Source organism: Hyla sarda, chromosome 1 (assembly GCF_029499605.1).
Source record: "Hyla sarda isolate aHylSar1 chromosome 1, aHylSar1.hap1, whole genome shotgun sequence".
Lineage (NCBI taxonomy): Eukaryota > Metazoa > Chordata > Amphibia > Anura > Hylidae > Hyla > Hyla sarda.
This window is the reverse complement of record NC_079189.1, coordinates 139,267,403-139,289,266: the sequence shown is the minus strand read 5'-3', so window position 1 is coordinate 139,289,266 and position 21,864 is coordinate 139,267,403. Positions and strand designations below refer to the sequence as shown.

The 21,864-nt window shown below is 44.5% G+C and overlaps 1 protein-coding gene across 1 annotated transcript; it reads right to left on the bottom strand.

The window, feature by feature from the left end:
• Nucleotides 1–1,005: 1,005 nt before the first annotated feature.
• LOC130352034 (uncharacterized) lies at nucleotides 1,006–6,554 on the bottom strand. Its single transcript, XM_056554954.1, has 4 exons — nucleotides 6,473–6,554; nucleotides 4,965–6,291; nucleotides 3,191–3,329; nucleotides 1,006–1,118 (listed from the first exon to the last, which is right to left on the bottom strand). The coding sequence occupies exons 2-4, from the start codon at nucleotides 5,952–5,954 to the stop codon at nucleotides 1,006–1,008; spliced, it is 1,242 nt and encodes a 413-aa protein (XP_056410929.1). The 5' UTR covers nucleotides 5,955–6,291; nucleotides 6,473–6,554.
• Nucleotides 6,555–21,864: the final 15,310 nt, after the last annotated feature.

The window sequence follows — 21,864 nt, the reverse complement described above, 5'->3', positions numbered from 1 at the left end:
AAATTAAAAATAAACCCCCCCCGCCATTTTTATTTTTTATTTTTTGGCAGCTTCCATTTCTACGAAGTGCATTTTTCGGCAAAAATTACACCTTATCTTTATTCTGTGGATTCATACAATTAAACTGATACTCAAATTATATAGGTTTAATTTTGTTTAACTTTTGTTAAAAACTTTGTTAAAACTTTTTGCATGAAAATTAGTACATTTAAAATTGCCCTCTTCTGATCCCTATAGCGTTATAATGTCTCCGCTGTCTCGTGGACACAGCTTCACATCAAGTTTATACCGAATCTCAAGGAAAGACACGCTGGTTTGCTTAACTGATGTAATCTTTACTGAGATATAATGAACACACGCGGTAAAACTGTAAAACAAACATATGAAAGACAAATATAAGCATGGCTATTCAAGTGCCTTACATTATGCATAGCTAATACATAGATAGTCTAACGTGCTCACTTACTACACACTGAAAACACACATTATCTATCTACAAATGCCTAGCATCTCTCTATACAAGATAACTAACAATTCCTTACTCACAGGCTTTGGTATTTATCAGATTTGCAGTCTGTATTAGCTTTAAGAAGTCCTGTGGATCTGGTCACTGTGGTGGCTGGAGCTGGAATGAATGAGACATGCCGGATCTAGCCCTATGCTTTAGAGAGAAGGCCCGCCTCTAGGCTTCAAGAAAATGGAGGGTCTTAAAGGAACAGACCCTGCTGAGTGCCAAGCATGTAAAATACATTGCGAAGGCAGCACACTCCCCACCTGGCATACTTTTTGTTATGCCACTAACCCTTGGACAGGAGTAAAACTACTTCAGAAATTGGCCTTGCATACACTTTGGGAATGCCCTGTCTAACAATCCTAACTTCAACCTTTCTAACTCTAGCATCACTACTAGGATCAGTCCCCACAATGAGTCCAATAGGCCACTTGTTCCTGTGGGCCTGAGAGTCTTTCAGTAAAACAATGTCTCCAACTTGTAAATTGGGTTTGTCATCTTGCCATTTCTTGCATGGCTGGAAGATCACCAGGTATTCCTGTCTCCACCTCTTCCAGAAAATGTCCGCAAGACTTTGAACTTGTTTCCATTGCTTGGTATACAAGTCCTTGAGTAAATTGTGTTGAGAAATCTCTTCCTTTTTCAGAAGGCCTTGGATTTCTTCTTTAAAGACTTCCTGCTGGATGCATCTGATGATCGTGACCATGGCTTGTTCAAGGTGGTCATTGCTATGCTGATCAGTATTGGTAGCTCTGCAGGAGGATCTGGCTAGACAGATAAGTTTTCCGATTGCACGGGTCAGCGACTTCCAGCTGGAAAACCTTTCAAATCTATGAGCGCCCAGACTGTCTCTTGTAACTAAAGTCCTACAAACTGTCACTTGAGGTCTTACCTCTTTGTCTTGATCTGGTTCTACGAGCTGAAAGGTCTCTACCTGAGTAGTTTCTTTGGTTTCTGGTTTACGAAGAAAGGATGGACCTACAAACCAGTTAGTTTGCTTGAGCGCAGCGGCTGGCACTAGTCTCGTCCCATGATCAGCTGGGTTCTTGTCTGTGCTGATGTAATGCCACTGTTCTGGACTTGTAGACTTTCTGATACGTGTCACTCTGTTGGCCACGTATGTATAAAATCTTCTTGAAGCATTGTGAATATATCCTAACACAATCTTGCTGTCTGTATAAAAGTTCACTGCATGGATCTCGATGTCCAGTTCTGTTGTAATCATGCCTACCATCTCTACAGCTAAGACAGCAGCACAAAGTTCTAGACGTGGGACAGTGTGAACCGGTCTGGGAGCCAGCTTAGATTTTCCCATGAGGAACCCAACATGGCTTTGTCCCTCAGTGTCTATTACCCTAAGGTAGGCGACAGATGCGAAAGCCATAGTGGAGGCGTCAGAGAATATGCATATTTCTCTTCTCTTTGTAGCAGACAAGGAAACAGATACGTATGGTCTAGGGATGTTGAGTTGTTCAAGCTCTAACAAGGAGTCTTTCCACAACTTCCACTGCATTTCCTTCTCTTCAGGTAGAGGTACGTCCCAGTCACTTTGTTCTTGCTCAGTAGTTATCTGTCTCAAAAGAGCTTTACCTTGCATAATGATGGGTGCTACGAACCCCAGGGGGTCGTAAAGACTGTTGACTGTAGATAGGACACCTCTTTTTGTGAATGGCTTCTCTTCTCTGGAGACCCTGAAGGTGAAACTGTCAGTCTTCAGGTCCCAACTAATCCCAATACTTCTTTGCAAGGGTGGTGATTCTGTTCCTAGATCCAAGTCTTTGAGGTCTTTAGCACGGTCTTCCATTGTAAATGCTTCCATGACTCTGTTGCTGTTGGAAGCTACCTTGTTCAGTCTTATGTTGGATTCTGCCAACATTTCTCTTGTACTTTTCAGGACGTTGATAGCTTCTTCGTTGCTGGAGAAAGAAGCAAGTCCATCATCTACGTAGAAGTTCTTCATGACGAACTGTGTGGCTTCTTGACCATGTCTTTCACCTTGCTGTGCTGCTCGTCTCAGGTTGTAGATAGCTACAGCTGGAGAAGGGCTGTTTCCAAACACATGTACCTTCATCCTGTACTCTGTGATTTCTTTGTTAAAGTCATTGTCTGCATACCACAGGAACCTTAAGTAGTCTCTGTGATCTTCACGAACAAGGAAACAGTAGAACATCTGTTGTACGTCTGCTGTCACTGCTACGAGTTCTTTTCTGAACCTGATGAGTACTCCAAGGAGTGTATTGTTCAAGTCAGGTCCGCTGAGAAGGACATCATTTAGTGAGATGCCTTTGTGCTTCGCACTAGAGTCAAATACTACGCGTATCTGGCCTTGTTTCTGAGGATGGTACACCCCAAATATTGGTAAGTACCAGTGTTCTTGGTTCTCTTGTAGTGGTGGTGCCCTTTCAGCTTGATCGTTATCAAAGATCTTCTGCATGAAGGCTTGGAAGTGTTTCTTCATATTTGGCTTTCTTTGTAGCATGTGCTGTAACGAGGTGAAGCGTTTCTCTGCTTGTACTTTGTTGTCAGGAAGGCGATGGCGTGGTGACCGGAAGGGTAGAGGGGCTACCCAGCTGCCTGATTTGTCTCTGAAGACTTCTCTGTCCATGATCTCAAGGAAGAGAGTATCTTCCACAGAGGGTGCTAGCTTGTCGTCATCTCGTGTTCTTTCAAGCACCTTACCGCCCAGTTCATCTGTATCTCCAGTTGAGGCTAAGTCTTCCATGTACCTCTGGATACTCCGATGATGTGTTGGGTTTACAAGTCTCTCTTTAATGTGTAGACTGTTGGTACATGGGCAAAGACAAGATGTACGACCATTCTATAACAGATGTGTTCTGTAGACATTTACCTTTTCTGGTTTGTGGAGTCCGTCTAGACATACTTCTCCAACGATGACCCATCCGAGATCAAGGCGTTGTGCAAATGGTGCATTGTGTGGCCCATTGTACTGTTCTCTGACTTTGTGCACTTTGAGGATATCTCTCCCAAGTAGAAGGATGATTGCAGCATCTGGATCTAGTGCTGGTATCTGGTCTGCTATTCGCACCAGATGGGGGTGATGACGAGCAACTTCAGGTGTGGGGATCTCTGACATGTCGTCTGGTATCTCATCACATTCTATGAGGGTAGGAAGAGTCACCTTTGTCTTTCCATCTAATGACTCAATGATGTAGTTGTTTTCTCTTCTCCCTGTTGTCTCTACAACTCCAGAACAAGTCTTCAGGGTGTATGGAGTTGGACTTCCTTTGTCACCGAAGAGGTCAAAGAACTCTGTTTTTGCCAGAGATCTGTTACTCTGTTCATCCAAGACTGTGTACATCTTGATTGCTTTTTCTCTGAAGCCTGCAGGATACACCTTGACTAAGCATATTTTGGAACATGATCTGGGGCGGCCCTGCTCTGTACAGATCTCAGTACACTTTGAGGTTACTGCTGGCGTTGTACTCTCGCCTTGCTCCCCACCATGATCTTCTTGAGTTGCTGGAACTTCTTGTTTCCATGGTGGTGGTCCTGGGTGCAGTGCTGACAGGTGTTTGTCACTGTTGCACTCTGTGCATTTTATTGTTTTTGTACAGTCTTTTGCAAGATGCTGAATTGAAGCGCAACATCTGAAACAAATGTGATTGTCTTTAAGGTAAGCTTTGCGCTCTTCTAATGTCTTACTTCTGAAACTGCGACATTTTCTTAGTGGATGAGGCTTGTTGTGGATTAGACATATTTTGTCTGGCTCCTCAACTTTCTTACTTGCGCTGTCTTCCTGATTGACTGCAGACTCAGGCGAGACTTCTGTCTTCCGTACAGAAACTGTTGCTCTGCGTTCTTTGTAAGGCGTTGGATGTTTTTGCTCTACCTTTGGGGAGCTTGCAGTTCTCTTGTTCAGGAAAGCAAAGCTTGGATCATTGCGTGTTTCAGCTTGGTCTACGATGAATTCAGCAAGGAAGGCAAATGGTGGAAATGCGACTCGATGTTCTTTCTTGTATCTTGATGCTTGAGTGACCCACCTTTCCTGCAAGTTGAAAGGAAGTTTCTCGATTCTGGGATCAACTCCACGTGCTGTATCTAAGTATGAGAGACCTGGCAGATATCCACTAGACTTAGCGGCTTCTATTTCTAAGAGTAGGTCCCCAAACCCTCTCAGCTTTTGATTGTCTTTGTTTGTCATTCTTGGATAGTTTTCTATCCTCTTCAGAAGAGCATCTTCAATCACTTCAGGTGACCCATAGCAGTGTTCTAGTCTCCTCCACACCATTGCAAGTCCTGCTGCTGCGTCATGAACATGTACTGATCTGATTCTTTGGGCTTGCTCAGTGGACTCTGGTCCTAGCCATTTGACGAGCAGATCAAGCTTTTCTCTGTCTGTCAGATCTAAGTCTTGGGTACCGCTTAGGAAAGATGACTTCCAGGCCCAGTAGTTTCCTGGACGGTCGTCGAATTTCATGAGACCAGCGCTCACTATCTCACGGCGCATCAGGAATCTTGCTACCTCTGTAGCTTTTGCTGCATCTGGTGAATACTTCCTGGGTGTAAACTCAGGGTATGGCTGCGGCTGGTAAGGCTGATGAGGTACTTGACTAAGTCTGCTTTGTTCTCCTCTGTTGTAAGTCTTTCTGCTATAATCCAGACTTGTATTTGCTTGAGGAGGGAGTAAATCAGCATCCGTTTGCACTCTTGTCAGGTTGGCAGATTGGTCTCTGAGGATGTGACCACTTGACTTCCTACCCTGAGGTTCTGATTCAGTCTTGCAGTGTTGCATAGTATCAAAGTTGCTTATTGCTGGTGGAGTCAATGATGGTCTTGGTGCATAATTGAACTGCTGGTCAGTGTACATGGTTGCTTGTGACTGTATGTACTCACGGGTACGTTGGCTTGCGCTGAGGGGTGACATCTGGGTTTCTATGTCAGCGAACTGAGCTTCGGCAGCCCTTGTGAGAACTTCTGCCTCGGCTAAGGCTGCTGCAGCGTTTTTCTGCTGTTGCAGTAAGTGTAAAGATGCTTGCACTTCAGCTTTTCTTCTAAGTGCTTCAGATTCACTTTTTGCTTGTTCTTTCATCAGTTCAGCTTTTCTTCTAAGTGCTTCAGATTCACTTTTTGCTTGTTCTTTCATCAATTCAGCTTTTCTTCTAAGTGCTCCAGATTCACTTTTTGCTTGTTCTTTCATCAATTCAGCTTCCTGCTTTGCATAGGACGCCATTGCACAAGCTGCCTCTGCTTTCGCTCTTGCCTTAGTTGCTATGGCGCTAGCGGATGACAGGCTGGTGGTGCTTGAGTGTCTAGAACTATGGCGTTTAAATCTTGATGCATCGGCGCTAACCGAAGTTAGATTTGTTTGACTGGACGCTCTAGACAATGTTGTGCACCTAGATCTACTTCTTGGCAAGGTGTCTTCCTCTTTATAGGAGCATTGAGGGTTAACTGTCAGAGTGCTGTTCTCTGGGTTCTGCATCTTGCTTTAGCTGGCAACGCAGATAATGATGATGACTGGACACAGTACAGCGGTGTTATAGCACGTGAGAGAATTAGTTTCACTTTCTAGTGCTTCGCGCCCTTACTCCGACACAGACTGCAGGGCACAGGATTTATGAGTCTTTTTTACTGTTGCGGACGATTCAAAGCTGATTAACTGCTTCTGATAACGTTTTAAAAGCCTTTTTACTATAATGTCTCCGCTGTCTCGTGGACACAGCTTCACATCAAGTTTATACCGAATCTCAAGGAAAGACACGCTGGTTTGCTTAACTGATGTAATCTTTACTGAGATATAATGAACACACGCGGTAAAACTGTAAAACAAACATATGAAAGACAAATATAAGCATGGCTATTCAAGTGCCTTACATTATGCATAGCTAATACATAGATAGTCTAACATGTGCTCACTTACTACACACTGAAAACACACATTATCTATCTACAAATGCCTAGCATCTCTCTATACAAGATAACTAACAATTCCTTACTCACAGGCTTTGGTATTTATCAGATTTGCAGTCTGTATTAGCTTTAAGAAGTCCTGTGGATCTGGTCACTGTGGTGGCTGGAGCTGGAATGAATGAGACATGCCAGATCTAGCCCTATGCTTTAGAGAGAAGGCCCGCCTCTAGGCTTCAAGAAAATGGAGGGTCTTAAAGGAACAGACCCTGCTGAGTGCCAAGCATGTAAAATGCATTGCGAAGGCAGCACAAGCGTATTTTTTTCCATATATAGGATTGAGTGAGGGCTCATTTTCTGCGCTTTTAGCTGTAGTTTTTATAGGTATAATTTTTTATGGCACTTTTTGATAACTTTTTATACATTTTTTAGGGTATACAAAGTCACCAAAAATATGCAATTTTGGGCTTTGGTATTTTTTTTACATATACGCTACAGATGAGTGAATCGAAGCTGCCGAACCCGAATTCGTTTCGAATTTCATGAAATATTTGATTCGCGATGAATGTGAATATCGTGGCAATTCTATCCCGCAAATCACTTCATTAAACTCCATTTAAAATGGCGGATCCACATGTCAATACATGGGGGCAAGGAACACTGTGAAGGTGGGAAGGCAAGGCAGGAAGGGAAGTAGGCGGGATGACTCTGAATCACATGCAGGATGCAGCCTATCAGCAGCCAGTCACCCCTGTGATGTCACAGCCCTATATATTCGGCAGCCATTTTGCAGCTTGTCATATCATTCATTACACTGCATACAGATAGGACGGACATCGTTGTGTGTGTGTTAAGCTGGGTTCACACTACGTTTTTGCCATACTGTTTTCAATCCGTTTTTCTAAAGAAAACCTTATGGCAAAAAAACGGATGGAACAGTATGGAAAAAAGTAAACCGTATGCGTTTTTAAACAGTATACTGTTTTTAAAAGTGCATACAGTTCCGTCAGTTTTTATTTTAAAAAAAACCCATAGGTTTTTGAAAATTTTGTCAATTTTTAATGGGAGGGGTCTTGGGTGGGGACTTTAGGATTCAAATGCGCATGTGCAAAGTAAAAACGTATACGTTTTTTCCGTATGGAACAGTATACAAGTGCGTTTCCGATTGCCGTCCATGTTAAAAAGAAACGTATGCGGTTGCAGTACAGTTTTTAAACCAGAGTCAAAACCGTGGTTAACCACAATTTTGTCTCCGGTTTAAAAACCGTACTGCAACCGCATACGTTTTTTTTTAACATGGACGTCAATGGGAAAGGCACATGTATACGGTTCCATACAGGAAAAACATATACGTTTTTATTTTGCACATGCGCATCCTAAAGTCCCCACCCAAGACCCCTCCCATTAAAAATGGACATTTTCAAAAACGTATGGTTTTTTTTCTATAAAAACTGACGGAACTGTATGCACTTTTAAAAACAGTATACTGTTTAAAAACGCATACGGTTTACTTTTTCCCATACTGTTCCATCCGTTTTTTTGCCATACGTTTTTTTTTTTTTGAAAAACGGATTGAAAACAGTATGGCAAAAACGTAGTGTGAACCCAGCCTTACACAGAAAAGCAACCATTTCAGCAACGTTTCACATCCTAGTCACATCAGCGTTCTGGTGGACAGGGAGCAGTGTTTTTTTTCACTGAAAAGGATTTTTACTGCAGCCATTAACCTTCCAGTCACTTTCTTCGGCATAATATTACAGAGAGGGGACGATAGCTGTGTGTTGCCTTATACATTTCAACAAGCTGCCTCAACTTCATAACCCTTAGCAGAGGAGGCAGGAATAATTTTTCAGCACAATTATGTGTCTTTGTTCCACAACAAATCATCTGCTGGTTATACTGGTCTGTAGATGGTATAATGCCCAGCAGTCCATTCCTAATAGTCTTTGACAGTGTGCAATTTTGTTTTTAGTACAGTTTTTTTGTGCTGCAGCAATGTTGTGTACTGCTGATGTTGTGCAAAAATCCTTGTTTTTTAAACATACTGTACCGCATTTGTCTGCCCTCATAAGTGCATACCACATACGTACATCTAAGTAGTGTACTATTTTGTACCTGTTAATCTGTCAAGGGCCTAGATAATGTGAAAGTTAAGGCAAAAGTAATCACCGGCTGGTGTTTTACTAAAATCAGTTTTTTTAAGCATACTGTACCGCCTTTTTCGGCCCTCTTAAGTGCATACCACATACCTACATCTAAGTGGTGTACTATTTTGTGCCAGTTAATCTGTCAAGTGTCTACATACTGTGAAAGGACAGCAAAAAGTATTCAGTGGCTGGTGTTTTACTCCAATACATTTATTAAGCATACAGTAGCACATTTTCTGCCCTCATAATTGCATACCACATACGTACAACTAAGTAGTGTACTATTTTGTACCTGTTAATCTGTCAAGGGCCTAGATAATGTGAAAGTCCAGGCAAAAGTAATCGGCTGGTGTTTTACTAAAATACATTTTTGTAAGCATACTGTACCGCATTTTACGCCCTTATAAGTGCATACCACATACCTACATCAAAGTAGTGTACTATTTTGTACCTGTTAATTAGAGATGTCACGAATTGTTCGCCGGCGAACAGTTCCCGGTGAATTTAGCATGTTCGTGTTCGCACGAATCGCTGCATTAAACTCCTTTTTACAGCATTCCAGGCTATTGGAGAGCTAAGATGGCGGATCCACATGTGAGTACATGGGGCAGGGGATTATGGGAGGGCGGGAAACAGTGGCGGGAATGAAGGTAGGCGGGCTGACCCTGAACCACATGTGAGATGCAGACTATCAGTGTTCACTGACCCCTGTGATGTCACAGCCCCTATATAATCGGCGGCCATCTTGCCTCTCTTCATTTCATCTATGCACTCAGATGGAGAGGACAGGACTGTGCGTGTATGAATAGCTCATACCACAGTGTTACACTGCAACTGCTAGTCACATCAGCATTAGGGAAAGACAGGAGTGCAGAGTGCTGTGCTGTTACACTGAGAAGGATCATTGATTGCTAAAACTCCTATTCACGTTATTGAGCATTGCAGCAGAGAGGGGCAGATAGCTGTCAGCTGCCTCATACAGATGTCCAAGCTGCCTGAACTTTCTGAAGCATCTTATCTCCTCATTTTTCAGCCCAATTGAGTTTTTTTTGCTCCACAAATCTTCTGCTGCTCAGAATTGTGTAACAATTTAGGGTTTAATCCCTGGATTTTTTTTTTTTTGTGGTGCTTCACTGTTGGGTCCTGCTGCTGTTCAGAAATAAGTCATATTAGTGTGGACTTTAGTGCCTTTTTATCATTTTTCACCTGTTACTCTGTCTCTGTGCTAAATTCAGTATTATACCACACGTTATACACCTGCCGGTGTATTGAAGAAAAATTTATTTTTCCTGAGTACAAATACGCTTTTTCAGTGGCCTTATCATTGCAAAGGGCCTACATACAAGCAAATAGCGTACCATATACCACCTTTTTTCCTGTCTCTGTGCTAAATTCAGTGTTATATCACACGTTATACACCTGCCGGTGTATTAAAGAAAAAAAAGGTTTTCCTGCGTAAAAATACACTTAACAGTGGCCTTATCATTGCAAAGGGCCTAAATTCAAGCAAATAGCGTACCATATACCACCTTTTTTCTGTCTCTGTGCTAAATTCAGTGTTATACCACATGTTATATACCTGCCGGTGTATTAAAGAAAAAAAAGGTTTTCCTGCGTAAAAATACGCTTAACAGTGGCCTTATCATTGCAAAGGGCCTAAATTCAAGCAAATAGCGTACCATATAGCACCTTTTTTTCTGTCTCTGTGCTAAATTCAGTGTTATACCACACGTTATACACCTGCCGGTACATTAAAGAAGCATTTTTTTTTTCCTGTGTACAAATACGCTTGACAGTGTCCTTATCATTGCAAAGGGCCTAAATACAAGCAAATAGCGTACCATATACTACCTTTTTTCTGTCTCTGTGCTAAATCAAGTGTTATACCACACGTTATACACCTGCCGGTGTATTAAAGAAAAAAAAGTTTTTCCTGAGTACAAATACGCCTTTTCAGGGGCTTTATCATTGCAAAGGGCCTGCATACAAACAAATAGTGTACCATATACTACCTTTTTTTCTGTCTCTGTGGTTGATTGTTATACCACACGTTATACACCTGCCGGTGTATTAAAGAAAAAAAGGTTTTCCTGCGTAAAAATACGCTTAACAGTGGCCTTATCATTGCAAAGGGCGTAAATTCAAGCAAATAGCGTACCATATACCACCTTTTTTTCTGTCTCTGTGCTAAATTAAGCGTTATACCACACGTTATACACCTGCTGGTGTATTAAAGGAAAAAAAGGTTTTCCTGCGTAAAAATACGCTTAACAGTGGCCTTATCATTGCAAAGAGCCTAAATTCAAGCAAATAGCGTACCATATACCACCTTTTTTTCTGTCTCCGTGCTAAATTAAGTGTTATACCACACGTTATACACCTGCCGGTGTATTAAAGAAAAAAAAGGTTTTCCTGCGTAAAAATACGCTTAACAGTGGCCTTATCATTGCAAAGAGCCTAAATTCAAGCAAATAGCGTACCATATACCACCTTTTTTTCTGTCTCTGTGCTAAATTAAGTGTTATACCACATGTTATACACCTGCTGGTGTATTAAAGAAAAAAAAAAGTTTTTCCTGCGTACAAATACGCTTAACAGTGGCCTCATCATTGCAAAGGGCATACATACAACCAAGTAGTGTACTATTTACTACCTGTATTTCTGTCTCGGTGCTAAATTCAGTGCTATTCCACACATTAGTATACACTGGCTGGTGTATACAACAAAAAAATAGTTTTTTTCTGCGTATAAATACGCTTAACAGTGCATTCATCATTGCAAAGGGCATACATACAACAAAGGAGTGTACTATCTAGTAACTGTTATTCTGTCTAGGGCCTATATACTTTGAAAGGACAGCCGTAAGTAATCGCCTGCTGCTGTTCTATACCCTCATAAATGCACTAAGTATGTCAGGCAGGGAAGTGCCAGGACGTACACAGAGAAAGGGCAGAGGCCTACATACGTCAGGCAGAGTTGGCAGCAGACTTGGGGCGAGTGGCAGCAGGAGTCGCAGCAATAGGCCTGAGCTCCCGTTAACACCCAGCGGTCGTGTCGTCGACCCATCTCTCCTCGTCAATTTGCACACTCATTCCCATCATCACAAGCGACATCTGACAACCCCAGTCGGTGGGTTCCTCAGACACAACCCTCAGTTGGCATGGCCCGGGAGCAGTCCCCGTAATCCCATTGCCTTTGTCCTATGCTGTTCCCTCTCCCAAAGAAGTATCTCATGCTTTGGGTTCAGCTCCACTATTTAGTGTGGACGATGTAATAGAGGACAGTCAGCATCTAATGGGCAGCCAAGAATGTGAGGAGACATGCGTCCCTTGCTCCGCAAGGTGCGCAAGTATTGATGCGGAGAGTGACGTGGGAGGCGGTGTTTCAATTGTTCAGGGTCCTGAGGCAGAAACTGTTGTGGAACAAGAGGAGGACATCAGTGACGTGCACACATCTTTTGATGATGATGAAGCCGATCGCAATTGGGAGCCAGGTGCAGAAGCCAGGGCTTCATCATCATCATCAGGAGAAGAGATTTGCTCTTTGTATATGAGGCAGCAAGGAGGTAGCACGGTTGGCAATCAGCGTGGTGGTGGCAGTAGTGGAAATTCAGGAGCCAAACATGCCAGGGGGAGACCACCTGCTTTGCGGCAAGCGACCATTCAGGGAGGTAGTGGAACAGGGGTTCCTGGAGACGGCGCCAATAGCAATGAAATAGTGCGAACTGCGGGTGGGAAAATCAGCTACTCTGCGGTGTGGTTGTTCTTCATAAAGAATCCGGAGGACCTTAGCATAGTCACATGCAAAATCTGTGGGCAGAAAGTGAAGCGTGGCCAGGGTCCCAATCTCAGCACCACGGCCCTGCATCAACACATGATTCGCCACTATAAAGCGGCCTGGGATAACCGTGGCTCTGAGGTAGTGGTCCAGCCTGCCGCATCACCCAGTGGCCATCCACTCCCTCCGTCATCCAGCCAAGGCTCCACCACCTCAGCCGAAGGGAGCCTTTTTTTCAAACCCTCCTTCTTGCGCTCCTGCTTCTTCCACTCGTAGTCAGCCATTCCACCAACAATCGATCGGCGGAGCCATGTCCAAGAGACAACAGTATGCGCCCACTCATCCAACGGCGCAGAAGTTGAATGTGCTCCTGTCCAAGTTGTTGGTGTTGCAGTCCCTCCCTTTCCAACTGGTGGACTCTGCAGGTATCAGGGAATTGATGGCTTGTGCCGAGCCGAGGTGGAGATTCCCAAGCCATCATTTCTTTGCGAAGAAGGCAGTACCAGCCCTGCATAAGTTTGTACAAGAGAAGGTGGGCAAGTCCTTGAGCCTGTCGGAGTGCTCAAAAGTGCACGGCAGTGCCGACGCGTGGAGCTGTAACTACGGGCAGGGACAATACATGTCTTTTACGGCCCACTGGGTAAATGTTGTGCCTGCACAGCCACAACAGCAACTTGGACAGGTCACACCGCTTCCTCATCCATGCTCTGGCTCCCAGGCAGTTGTTCCTTTTACAGTGTGCGCCTCCTCCTCCCCCGTGTCCTCGGCCTCCACTGCACGTCCGAATCTCGGTGGCCCTTCATCGTACCACGTGTGTAGGGCACAGCGGTGTCAAGCCGTCCTTCACATGGTTTTCCTTGGTGAACGGAGTCACACAGGGGAGGAACTGCTAAAGTTCATTAGGGAAGAAATCCGAGTATGGCTTACTCCACGAAATCTGGAAATAAGAACCATGGTGACCGACAATGGGAAGAACATTGTGGCCGCGCTGCGACAAGGAAGTGTGAACCATTCGCCCTGCATGGGACACGTGTTGAATCTGGTTGTCAAGAAGTTCATCAAGTCTTCACCCCATTTGCAAGACGTCCTGACAATGGCAAGGAAACTGTGCATGCACTTCAGTCACTCGTACACCGGCAAGCACACTTTGCATGAGCTGCAGCGTCAGAACGGTATCCCACAACATAGTCTCATTTGTGACATTGCCACACGTTGGAATTCCACCCTCCATATGTTGGACAGACTATACAAACAAAGAAAAGCCATCACAGATTTTTTGATGATACAAGCAGATAGGAGTACTCCCCTGTGTAACTTCAATGTGAACGAGTGGCAGCTCATACGTGAAACCTGCCGTTTGCTGAGGCCCTTTGAGGAAGCCACATTTTTTGTTAGTCGCTCGAATTATGCCATGAACGACGTAATTCCACTCCTACATTTACTCCAAAAAATTATTGAAAACATGGCTGGTCACGGCAATGGAGACGTTGCGCCTACATCAGAAGGCTACATGAGTCCTGTGGGGGAAGAACTGGAGGAGAATGATGAAGGGCAGAGCGGAGCACAGTTTACGGTGGATGAGATGGCCGGTGTTTTTGGTCATTGGACAGGAGAAGAGGAGCAGGAGCAGCCAGAGGAGCTGGAGGGTTATTACGAGGGAGGCGAGACAGAGGACTCAGACACACCGTGGCAGTATGCAGTGGAGATGGAGGCAGGTAGTCCCAGCGAGTCACTGTCACAAATGGCACGATGCATGCTGAGTTGCTTGCGTAGTGACCCCCGAATTGTCAAAATTCGTCAGCGCAATGACTTCTGGATCTCCACCTTATTAGACCCTCGCTACCGGCCCAGAATGGGGGCCTTTTTTACACCCACTGAGAGGGAGGACAAACTGACCTACTTCAGGGAGCTTCTACGTAGTCGGTTGGCCGATGCCTATCGGCCACATGGTCCATCCACTCTCAGGTCTGACAGAGTGGTAGACATGGAGCAGGACCTGAACCAGCAGGTGGTGGCTTACCTCGACATGACCTTGCCAACAACCGTTGAAGATCCGCTGGACGTCTGGGCAGCCAAACTCGATTTATGGCCGCAACTAGCGGAGTTTGCCCTGGAAAAGCTGTCCTTCCCGACCAGTAGTGTGCCATCAGAGCGGGTGTTTAGTGCGGCCAGAGCCATAGTCACCCCAAGGCGAACTCGTCTGTCCACTAAACATATGGAGAGACTGACGCTTGTCAAGATGAATCCGGGATGGATCAGCCAGGATTTCCAGCCACCAATGACAGATGGGTCTGAGTAGATTGACCATGCTCCTACAACAAAATTTTCTCTATTGTGGTTGGTTATGAAACCCTCTGGGGCTGACCTGGGCATTGTACGGCCCGTTTGCCACATACGGCCCTTTGATTGGCTCTGACCGGCCCGTGCTGATTGGGGGACAACTATGCTGCCTAATCTGGGGGACATCTATGCTGCCTAATCTGGGGGACAACTATGCTCCTAATCTGGGGGACATCTATGCTGCCTAATCTGGGGGACAAGTATGCTCCTAATCTGGGGGACATCTATGCTGCCTACTCTGGGGGACAAGTATGCTCCTAATCTGAGGGACATCTATGCTGCCTTATCTGGGTGACATCTATGCTGCCTAATCTGGGGGACAACTATGCTCCTAATCTGGGGGACAACTAAGATCCTAATCTGGTGGACATCTATGCTGCCTACTCTGGGGGACATCTATGCTGCCTAATCTAGGTGACATCTATGCTGCCTAATCTGGGGGACAAGTATGCTCCTAATCTGGGGGACAAGTATGCTCCTAATCTGGGGGACATGTATGCTGCCTACTCTGGGGGACAAGTATGCTCCTAATTTGGGGGACAAGTATGCTCCTAATCTGTGGGACATCTATGCTGCCTAATCTGGCTGACATCTATGCTGCCTAATCTGGGGGACAACTATGCTCCTAATCTGGGGGACAACTAAGATCCTAATCTGGTGGACATCTATGCTGCCTAATCTGGGGGACATCTATGCTGCCTAATCTGGGTGACATCTATGCTGCCTAATCTGGGGGACAAGTATGCTCCTAATCTGGGGGACATCTATGCTGCCTAATCAGGGGGACAACTATGCTCCTAATCTGGGGGACATCTATGCTGCCTACTCTGGGGGACAAGTATGCTCCTAATCTGGGGGACATCTATGCTGCCTAATCTGGGTGACATCTATGCTGCCTACTCTGGGGGACAACTATGCTCCTAATCTGGGGGACATCTATGCTGCCTAATCTGGGTGACATCTATGCTGCCTAATCTGGGGGACAACTATGCTCCTAATCTGGTGGATATCTATGCTGCCTAATCTGGGGGACAAGTGTGCTCCTAATCTGGGGGACATTTATGCTGCCTACTCTGGGGGACAAGTATGCTCCTAATCTGTGGGACATCTATGCTGCCTAATCTGGCTGACATCTATGCTGCCTAATCTGGGGGACAACTATGCTCCTAATCTGGGGGACAACTAAGATCCTAATCTGGTGGACATCTATGCTGCCTAATCTGGGGGACAACTATGCTCCTAATATGGGGAAAACTGATGCTTCTGGCCTTGGGCCTATAATTTTTTTAAGTTTAGCAGTAGCTAAATACATGCTTAATGCAAATGTCAACATTGATCTTTAAATGTAAGGGATTATGAAACCCTCTTGGGTACTGCGAATGACTGCTCCAGACTCATTCTGTGTCTTTCACAAACTACTTGCCTCCCTGGTGCCTCAGGCCTTGGGCCTATCATTTTTTGAAGTTTAGCAGTAGCTAAATACATGCTTAATGCAAATGTAAACATTGATCTTTAAATGTAAGGGGTTATGAAAACCTCTTGGGTACTGCAAATGCATGCTTCAGACTCATTCTGTGTCTTTTAGGAACAACTTGCCTCCCTGGTGCCTTTGGCCTTGGGCCTTACATTTTTGGATGTTTAGCAGTAGCTAAATACATGCTTAATGCAAATTTCAACAATGATCGTTAAATTCTCGGCGCTTTGCCAGGGCCTTCTCCTTCCCCGTCTGGGCGGATCCGAGGACCTCACTAACCAACTCACTAACTAATCCAGCGTGCAACACGCACCTGTCCTTGAAAGATAGAGACACACTAATCCGTTCAGTGGAGCGCTAGTGCGGTCCAGGACATCTGAGGCCATAACACACCTGTTATTGCTCGATCTCGCAATTGATCGGGCAAGGTAAGGGGTTATTAAAGCCTCTTGGGTACTGCTGACGCCTACTCCTGACTGCTCCTGGTGCAATGTATGGGGTAATTAAACACTCTTGGGTAGTGTTATTGTTAAATTTACTGGTAATTTTATCAGTAATAAAATTGAATTTTGCAGAATGCTAACCGTTACACAACGGAACGCTTGTTGCGTGTGATTTTTTAATGAAAAAATGTATAAATAGATGGAGAGGGATTAACTCTGCTTAATCATTTTTGGCAATTAGAATCCTTTTGTCATCTGATTTTTTGGAGACAGATGCGCTTAAATTGAACATATTGTGTGTTTTATTATATTATAGAAGAATGTATTTGGGTGGTCCACCGTCCTGCATTATAGAGTCTTCTGAACTGCTGTATATGCGCTTGTTTTAACAAAAAGGTATTTTGTCAGACAATTTCGATAAAATGTTGTGGTTTTTTGGGGTGGATTGTGAAGCCCGGGTGACGGGTGTGTAGTGTGTACTCGTGCATCAACTCCAGTCTGTGTCCGTTGGCAATATATGGGTTACTGATGCAGCAGAGGTGGGGCCTTGGTCTTGGAATTTCAATTATTTAAAAAAATTGAACATAATGTGTGGTTTATTATATTAGAGAAGAATGTCTTTGGGTGGTCCACCATCCTGCTTTATAGAGTCTTCTGAACTGCTGTATATGCGCTTGTTTTAACAAAAAGGTATTTTGTCAGACAATTTCAAAAAAATTTGCATTTTTTTCGGGTGGATTGTAAAGCCCTGGTGTGTACTCGTGCATCAGCCAACTCCAGGCTGTGTCTTTCAGGCAATCTATGGGTTACTGATGCAGCTGGGGTGGGGCCTAATCAAGGAATTTCAATTTTTTTTTTAAAATTCAACAATTGTGTGGTTCATTATTTTTGAGAAGAAAGTCTTTGGGTGGTCCACCGTCCTGCCTTATAGAGTCTTCTGAAATGTTGGATATGCGCTTGTGCTTACACAAAGTTGTAAATTGAAAAAAAATTATTTTATACAATTTTGTTGATTTTGGGGTGGATTGTGAAGCCCTGTGTGTACTGTTGCATCAGCCAACTCCAGGCTGTGTCCTTCAGGCAATAAATGGGTTCCTGATGCCGCAGAGGTGGGGCCTGGGTCTGGGAATTTAACATTTTTGGATTGCGGGTGCTCCAAAAAATGATGGACACACCCTAATCCGTTCAGTGGAGCGCGCCAGCGGCCCCAGACATCTGAGGGCATAATACACTTGTTATTGCTCAATCTCAGGAGAAGGGGGGTTCATCATCGGGAGAAGAGAGTTGCAGGTGGCCCTTGAGTCAGCAAGGCGGTAGCACGGTTGGCAGTCAGTGTGGTGTGGCAGTAGTGGAAATTCTGGAGCCAAACGTGCCCGGGGGAGACCACCTGCTTCGCGACAGCTTACCTTTCCGGGAGTTAGCGGGTTACCAGCACCGGTCGATGAAAGATAGAGACACGCTAATCCGTTCAGTGGAGCGCGCCTGCGGCCCCCGGAAGTCAGAGGGCATAACACACCTGGTATTGCTCGATCTCGCAATTGATCGTGCAAAGGTAGGGGGTTATTAAAGCCTCTTGGGTACTGCTGAGGCCTACTCTTGACTGCTCCTGGTGCAATGTATGGGGTAATTAAACACTCTTGGGTAGTGATTTTTTTTTAAATTTACTGATAATTTTATCAGTAATAAAATAGATTTTTCCAGAATGATAATTGTTACACAACGGAACGCTTGAAAATATGAAAATAAAAAAAATAAAAAAAATACGGGCAGGATTAACTCTGCTTCATCATTTTGGCCGAAAAAAGTCCTTGATCTGATCTTTTGGAGACAAATGCGCTTACACACATATTGAATTAGTTTTTGTAAAAAAATGTCAAACATTGTGTGGTTTATTATTTTTGAGAAGAATGTCTTTGGGTTGTCCACTGTCCTGCATTATAGAGTCTTGTGAACTGTTGGATATGCGCTTGTTCTTACACAAAGGTATTTCTTTAAAACATTTCTAAAATATTGTTGTTCTTTGGAGGGGATTGTGAAGCCCGGGTGTGTACTCGTGCATCAGCCAACTCCAGGCTGTGTCCTTCAGGCAATATATGGGTTCCTGATGCCGCAGAGGTGGGGCCTGGGTCTGGAAATTTCAAATTTTTGGATAGAGGGTGCTACCTATGAGAAATCTTTATCAAAAATTTCATATATTGTGTTGTTTTTTTTTGGGGGGGGGGGGGGGGGATTGTGAAGCCCTGATGTGTACTCTTGCATCAGCCAACTCCAGGCTGTGTCATGAAGGCAATATATTTGTTACTGATGCCGCAGGGGTGGGGCCTGGTTCTGGAAATTTCAAATTTTTGGATAGCGGGTGCTACCAATGAGAAATCTTTGACAAAAATTTCTCATTGTGTTGTGTTTGGAGGGGGGATTGTGAAGCCCTGGTGTGTACTGGTGCATCAGCCAACTCCAGGCTGTGTCCTTCAGGCAATATATGGGTTACTGATGCCGCAGAGGTGGGGCCTGGGTCTGTTAATTTCAAATTTTTGGATAGCGGGAGCTACCAATGAGAAATCTTTGTCAAAAATATCAAATATTGTGTTGTTTTTTTGGGGGGGGGATTGTGAAGCCCTGGTGTGTAGTGTACTAGTGCATCAGCCAACTCCACGCTGTGCCATTCAGCCACTAAATGGTCTCCTCTTGCTTCCAACATGTCCACGCTATGTCATTCAGTCACTATATGGTCTCCTGACACTGATGCCAACACCAGGCTCTGTCATTGTGCTGCTGTGAGGCAGTGATTCTAAGAGCAATGCCGGTAATCTGCATGCTATTCTGAATAACAGTATTATTTCACTACCCCAGCACACTCCATATGCGTTTTAGGACACAGAAAAGTGTTCTATACCCCTATAAAGGCTGTATGTAGGCTAGAAATAGCCTTTTGTAATATCGATTCGCTGCAAACAAATTCGGATCGAAACAAACTTTTCGGGAAAATTCGGCGGAGCGGCCGAATCTAATTTTTTTAAAGTTCGCTCATCTCTAATTCACATACACTGTACATATTACATACTGTACATGCATCATACACACACACACACTGTACACATTACATACTGTACATGCATCGTACACACACATACTGTACACATTACATACTGTACATGCATCATACACACACACACTGTACACATTACATACTGTACATGCATCATAGATACTCAAATATGTAAAGAAAGAAACAGAGAAAAAGCGCACTAATGTGCCATGATTCTGTTTGAGCAGTAGTGTAACGAAGGAAAGAAAAAGTGTTGCGCTCACCTGAGCGTGTTGTGTCCCAGGCACAACACCGTAATCAGCTTTGGTCCCAGGTCTCTGGGGGACACGTGGACTCAAAAGGGCTGCTGGCACCTCACCGTCCCGGGAACCGGTCCTGGGCGTCTGGTCGGTAGAAGCAAAAAGTGAGGATCGAAGATCCTTGGAAAAACGTGGTGCTCCAAAAGCGCTCCTTTTCAAGGTAAATAATAACCGTAGGTCTGGTATTCAATAAAGCAGTGAATACTTTATTCATGCAAGAAGATGCAGGGATAACGCGTTTCGAGGGGTGGAGACCCCCTCTTCGTCAGATCCAATGCTGGGCTGGGATTGGCTCACTCGCTTATTTATATATAAAAAACCTGCGAAACAATTGCGGCGGGTGACGTAACAGACATAATGAAAGTATACATATAAAGGAGATGCTATTAACCCGTACAGGACCTAGGGTGTATGGATACGCCTTCTGTACCTGGGTCTTAAGGACCCAGGGCGTACCTGTACGCCCGTGGGAATTTCGGTCCCCGCCGCGTGGAGGTCTGCAGTTTAGAGACCACTGCACTGTGATCTCTATACTGTAGCACTCTAGATATTGCAAAACTACAACTCCCAGCATGCCCACATAGCTGTTTGCTGTCTGTGCATGCTGGAATTTGTAGTTTTGCAACATCTGGAGGTCCACAGTTTGGAGATCACAGAGCAGTGGTCTCTATCTGTAGCCCTCCAGATGTTGCAAAACTGCAAATCCCAGCATGCCGAAACTGCTGTCTGCGATCCCTCCAGCTGTTGCATAACTAGATCTCCCAGCATGCCCTTTGGCGATCAGTACATGCTGGGAGTTGTAGTTTTGCAACAGCTATAGGCACACTGGTTGGAAAATACTGAGTTAGGTAACAGAACCTAACTGAAGGTTTTCCGACCAGTGTGCCTCCAGCTGTTGCAAAACTACAACTCCCAGCATGCATGGTCTGTCAGTACATGCTGGGAGTTGTAGTTTTGAAACAGCTGGAGGTTTGCCCCCCCCCCCATGTGAACGTACAGGGTACATTCACACAGGCAGGTTTACAGTAAGTTTCCTGCTTCAAGTAGGAGCTGCGGCAAATTTTTCGCCGCAGCGCAAATTTCTAGCAGGAAGCTCACTGTAAACCTGCGCCCGTGTGAATGTACCCTAAAAACACTACATTACACTAACACATTATAAAGGGTAAAACACTACATAAACACCTCCTTACACTGTCCCCCCAATAAAAATGAAAAATGTATTGTACGGCAGTGTTTCCAAAACGGAGCCTCCAGCTGTTGCAAAACAACAACTCCCAGCATTTCCGGACAGCCACTGACTGTCCAGGCATGCTGGGAGTTTAGCAACAGCTGGAGACACCCTGTTTGGGAATCACTGGCGTGATATATGGGTTACTGATGCAGCAGAGGTGGGGCCTTGGTCTTGGAATTTCAATTATTTAAAAAAATTGAACATAATGTGTGGTTTATTATATTAGAGAAGAATGTCTTTGGGTGGTCCACCATCCTGCTTTATAGAGTCTTCTGAACTGCTGTATATGCGCTTGTTTTAACAAAAAGGTATTTTGTCAGACAATTTCAAAAAAATTAGCATTTTTTTCGGGTGGATTGTAAAGCCCGGGTGTGTACTCGTGCATCAGCCAACTCCAGGCTGTGTCTTTCAGGCAATCTATGGGTTACTGATGCAGCTGGGGTGGGGCCTAATCTAGGAATTTAATTTTTTTTTTTAAAATTCAACAATTGTGTGGTTCATTATTTTTGAGAAGAAAGTCTTTGAGTGGTCCACCGTCCTGCCTTATAGAGTCTTCTGAAATGATGGATATGCGCTTGTGCTTACACAAAGTTGTAAATTGAAAAAAAATTATTTTATACAATTTTGTTGATTTTGGGGCGGATTGTGAAGCCCTGTGTGTACTGTTGCATCAGCCAACTCCAGGCTGTATCCTTCAGGCAATAAATGGGTCCCTGATGCCGCAGAGG

Excerpts from the sequence above, each read along its gene's own strand:
- LOC130352034 (XM_056554954.1), bottom strand. The coding sequence starts at position 5,954 with ATGCAGAACCCAGAGAACAGCACTCTGACAGTTAACCCTCAATGCTCC. Across the intron at positions 3,330-4,964 it reads TCCTGATGCGCCGTGAGATA|AATGGTCGTACATCTTGTCT; the intron begins GTGAGCGCTGGT and ends CATCTGTTATAG. Across the intron at positions 1,119-3,190 it reads AGATACAGATGAACTGGGCG|GACTTGTATACCAAGCAATG; the intron begins GTAAGGTGCTTG and ends AATTTACTCAAG.